Source organism: Hibiscus syriacus, unplaced genomic scaffold (genome assembly GCF_006381635.1).
Source record: "Hibiscus syriacus cultivar Baekdansim isolate YM2019G1 unplaced genomic scaffold, ASM638163v2 tig00112487_pilon, whole genome shotgun sequence".
Lineage (NCBI taxonomy): Eukaryota > Viridiplantae > Streptophyta > Magnoliopsida > Malvales > Malvaceae > Hibiscus > Hibiscus syriacus.
Window position 1 is genome coordinate 181,626 of NW_024063341.1, and position 5,202 is coordinate 186,827.

A 5,202-nucleotide genomic window follows, 5' to 3' on the forward strand; every position below is an offset into this window, starting at 1 on the left:
AACGAATCAAAACTGATCGTTTATGTATTAAATACGTTAAGTTTTTAATGACGATATACGAAAATGAAATAAAAACTGAATGTGTATGAGTTTTAAAAAAAATAGAAAATTTAAATATTAAAACAGATCAAAACTGATAGTATAAGTATTAAACAAGTAATTTACCCTATAAAATAATGGTTAAAATTAAAATTAAAAATAAATAAATAATTTTTTTTACAAAATATAAATAATCTCAACCATTAATTTACACTTATCCAATAATCTCAAATTAATTTTCGTGCAAGTACACCATACCCTTATTTAAAAAAAAAAACCCCCGCCTTATTTCTAATAACTTACAACAATGAAGATTACGTCTTCAAATAAAACAAACAAACAAACGGATACAACATATACGTCCACTGAAGTTTGAGAATTTCACCACTGACGTGTTCAAAAACAGAAGTGCACTAAACACAAAATCTAATTCAAAGGCCATAGCTGATGAAGGAATATTCAGTAGCAACAAGGCAACAGCAAAGTGGAATGACATCTTGAAGACCAGACCACCTCAACGGATAAACTGAACGGAATCCGGCAACTACAATACAGAGATTCAAGGACTTGAACTGTCAGCTGCAGGTAAGTGCGAAATTCAAGAGAGTAAAGAAGAAAACAATGTTGAAGATCAAATATAAAACGAGAAGTTGCCAAGGAAGATCAGACCAAGTGGTCTAGATACCAAGGTATGCAAGAAGTAGAGAACATAACAAGCTGAGCACAAAAGAAAGAACACTTACTGTCGGCACATCTTCAGACAGTACTTCAGATTACTGTTTTTGCTCTCTTCTTGTCGTTGTCACTAATAATCTTACCACATAAAGCATCGTTTTGAACCTTGAGTACCTTATTTTCAAGTTTCAAATTGGCATTCTCTGCCAACAGCTGTAGTACATTACTATTAAGATTGGCACTCTTCCTTAATGAAGCATTTTCGGCCTTCAGTTTCGCATTTTCGAGCCGCAATGGATCAGCCTAAAATTAAAACAACCGAGTAAAAAAAACTATATCTTATGCAAGCTTTAAAATAAGCAATATATGTTAGCTTTTACAAAGACACCCAAACCCAACTACGTGGGTTTGAATCACAGGAATTACTGGCTTATGGTGCGAGTGTGAGGCAGAGATTTGCACCTGCCAAGGGTGTGTGGTTGGCATTAGGAGAATTGCACCTGCCAAGGGTGTGTGGTTGGCATTAGGAGAAGAGGGAGTTCAATGGTTGACCAACATCTTTAATATTATTTTAGAGACTGTCAAGATGCTAGAGGAGTGGAGAGAGTCTACGGTGATACCAATCTATAAGAATAAAGAAGATCCACAACGTTGTGACAACTACAGAGGTATTAAACTACTCAGCCATACCATGAAACTATGGGAAAGGGTGATAGAGGCTAGGTTGAGACAGGTTGCTAAGGTTTTGAAAAACCAATTTGGTTTTATGTCAGGCAGATCTACTACAGAGGCGATTCATCTACTTCGACGACTTATAGAAAAATATAGGGAAAAAAATAAAGATCTTCACATGGCGTTCATTGACTTTGAGAAGACGTATGATAGTGTTCCCCGCAATACGATCTGGAAGACCTTGGAAACGAGACGAATCCCAACTGCTTATATCCGGGCGATTCGTGATATGCACTGTAGATCTACTACATACGTTAGGACTACAGTTGACGACACCGAGGCATTCCCAGTGGAAATCGGACTACACCAGGGGTCAGCTCTTAGCCCTTACATCTTTGCCTTGATTATGGACGACATCTATTGTGCGACACCAGACGGTGTTCCATGGTGTATGCTTTTCGCTGATGACATTGTCTTAGTTGCTGAAACAAAAACTGAGTTGAATAATAGACTGGATATTTGGAAGACTGCTTTGGAAGAAAAAGTTCTAAGGATCAATATTGAAAAGACAGAGTATTTATGTTCAAACTTCAGTGGGAAACAAAATGATGAAGATGTAGAAGTTTGCATAGAAGGACACGTTCTCCCCTCAAATGATTATTTCAAATACCTAGGGTCTATGATACATAAAGATGGGGTGACACACCATATAAAGGCGGGATGACTAAAGTAGAGGGCTGCTACTGGAGTTTTGTGTGACAAGGTGCCTCTAAAACTTAAGGGAAAATTTTATAGAATGGTAATAAGACCAGCACTGCTGTCTGGATCAAAATGTTGGGCAATCAAGAAGGATCACGTAAGGAGGATGGAGATCGCAGAAATAAAAATGCTTTGATGGGCATGTGGTAGGACTCTATGGGACATGACACCAAACTCTGCTATTAGGACGTCCTTGGGGGAAGTGCCTGTATCTGAAAAATTGAGGGAGGGAAGACTACGGTGGTTTGGGCATGTCCTTAGGCGACAACCGTTACATGCGGTCAGGAGGGTAGAGTTGATTACAGTCGACGGTGCCAGAAGGAGAGGACGACCAAGACAGAAGTGGGAAGACTGCTTGAGATTTGATTTGAAGGATTTAGCCCTTACCGAGGACATGACCTCTGATAGGAAAGTATGGAGACTTAAGACCAAAATAGCCGAGTAGTGCAGGTCACAACCATAGGGTATAACATCTCTGTCTTCTTTTTAATGTCTTTGTAGTAATTTTCTTGACCTCTACTTTCTACACGTTTCTGTCATTGGAATTTATGAAGGCTTAGAACTAGGATAGTGGAGTAATGTTGCCTTAGTTTAGGTTTTAACACATTTGACTTTACTCCTTCTCGTAGCTTGCTATCGTTGACTTCTGTGTATCTTTCTCTTCATGTTTTATCTTTTTAAATTTATTCGAATCTTACGTTTCTGTCTATATTACAGGGATTTATTTGCAGGGATTACTTCCCATTACAGACGCGCATAAGAAGACTGTTTATTAAAAAAAACGGTCAACTATGTATTTATTTATTTATACATGCATTGTATTTTATCTTTATTTTTAATTTTTATGACTGTTGGAGTTCTTTCACGGAAGCTGCTCTCAACCTGGCGTTGGGGGCAACCTACTACCCTACCTCCCCTTACCCCATTGCATATGAGAATAGGGTTTTGTTGTTGTTGTTGTTACTAACAAGCCTTTTAACCATTTTAAAAAAAGTCTATTAGCAAAACCCATCGGAAATCAGTAACAAAACTATTATAACTATTATAAAAGTCTGGAGTCGATAAATATGAGTTTCTTGGACAGAGTGGTGACTGGTGAGTGTTGCATGAAGGTATTTTTCCCATAGAGACCGTTAAAACTGTTCCAAGTTTTTCATATATTTAGACGATAAAACTACCTCTCTATAATCATCCAATATGTCTTGGACAACATATGCAATTAAAACCGAAAAGTTGTAGCAACCATGCATGCTAGTAGCTTAAGCCGCCGATACGCTTTCTCACTATTATGACCAATTAAGACATATCCCTTATTTTCTTCAAGCAAATAAAGAAAAAATAAACTACTACATGTATATGAAGAGCAGAAAGAAAAGATACATACCAGATACTGTGTAAGTGTTTCCAAAAGAACATTTTGTTTGCTGTTGTCATGCTTCAGCGTCAAAAGATCACTCCGCAACTGATCAATCATTGCTGCTTGTTTTGCCAAGGTTTGATTCATGGAAGCATTATCCTGTTTTAATGACTGATTCTCGGCCTTCAAAGAATCATTTTCTCTATTAAGGTTCTCAAAATCCAATTGCATTTGCACTTTGTTTTGCTGTTTCCAAAGGAAAAAGACACATCATTCGTTACTCAAACTACACATCAATAGGAATAAAAACTCTTTATTTGCATTGGGATTCTGCTTTTAGATCTTCCCTTTTAATTTCTCCCAAACTCAAATGCTTCTTCCTTCTAGCTATCAGGGAAAACTTTTTGGCAGCTAAATCGTTGCCAATTGCCAAAAGAGAAAAACTGATATTTGGTAGAAAAAGCTTTTCCCAAGGCATATTCTATAGTAGACATATAACAAATAAGTAACTAAAGTATATCATCTTTTTTATTTAAGTGCCTAAAATATTTTTGTGTCAGAATAAATACATAAACTTATCTTTTTGGGCAAAATAGGTACTTAAAGTATTCAATTTTTTTAATTCCAGTCCTTAATTAAGGTTACATGTCAACTTTGTTAGAACTTAGATAAAAAGGTTTAAATAGTTTAAGTACCTCTTTTGACATAAAATAAATATCTATTTTGATTAAAAAGATGACTTTAAGTATTTATTTTGAAAAAAAAAAAATACTTTAGATAGAAATGAGATGGTAGCTAACCTTTATTCTTTGGCGATATGATGCCTGATCACTTTTCCTTTTCCTATCATATCGCTCAGTTTCGGATAAACTAGACAGACTTTTTTTCAAAACACGAGCATTTGAAGTGTTTGGAGATTGAGATGCCTGGACTGTGCTTCCATTACTCTGCTTATCGGTAATCCCGCTGCTTAGTCCGGAATGATTTTGTACTGAGATCGGGTACATTAAAAGTCCTTGATTCCATACTGGTAGCTGAAAAAAAAATGGACTCCAACGAAATTAAAATACAACCGGAATATCTGTAACCTATAAAATCCCCGCAAGTTCTATATTCAGCAATTAAAACTCACACAAGGGTGAGATATCGTGCTGAGGTATCAGAGAAGTTGAAGATTATTAAGTCAACAGCACAATCTAAAACTTCAAAAAAAAAAAAGCTTACATTTGCTTCACCGTAATCGGATAGGTTCGGGGAAAATTGCTCGTTCCAGAAGCCATCCATTGATAGTATCGTTTCCGCAACAAACAGAAAATAAAGAGAAATCGGAATCCCAGTTTTGTGTTTTTATAGTGAGAGAGTGGAGACTTGCGATTTCTCTATACGTCGTATAGATAGCGTCGTCGATTTGGCGATACATTGTACGGATTCGAAAGAAAATCCAGTGGAGGTCGGTGTGTACTTCTCGCTTTCCAGCTGGCAAAAAAGAACGTTCTGGAATTGAACATCGAGTCTGCGATTCATCGTCGCAGGATATTTTCCATCTGGTGATACATCGTGCGGATAGTGCCGAGTCTCCCGATGCCAAGCCCACATTACCGATTCTGCTGGGCTTGGACTGGAATTTAACTCACGAGTTCATGGCTGGGAAGATGATTTTTCTTGTAACGCATAAACTCAAATGTAAACAACCATTAGGT

At 36.9% G+C, this 5,202-nt stretch overlaps 1 protein-coding gene across 1 annotated transcript; it reads right to left on the reverse strand.

Annotated features, from left to right (window-relative positions):
- Window positions 1–282: 282 nt before the first annotated feature.
- Window positions 283–4,903, reverse strand: LOC120180023. The gene is made up of 5 exons (XM_039185462.1): window positions 4,727–4,903; window positions 4,303–4,536; window positions 3,530–3,748; window positions 783–1,017; window positions 283–583 (listed from the first exon to the last, which is right to left on the reverse strand). The coding sequence occupies exons 1-4, from the start codon at window positions 4,784–4,786 to the stop codon at window positions 808–810; spliced, it is 723 nt and encodes a 240-aa protein (XP_039041393.1). The 5' UTR covers window positions 4,787–4,903; the 3' UTR covers window positions 283–583; window positions 783–807.
- Window positions 4,904–5,202: the final 299 nt, after the last annotated feature.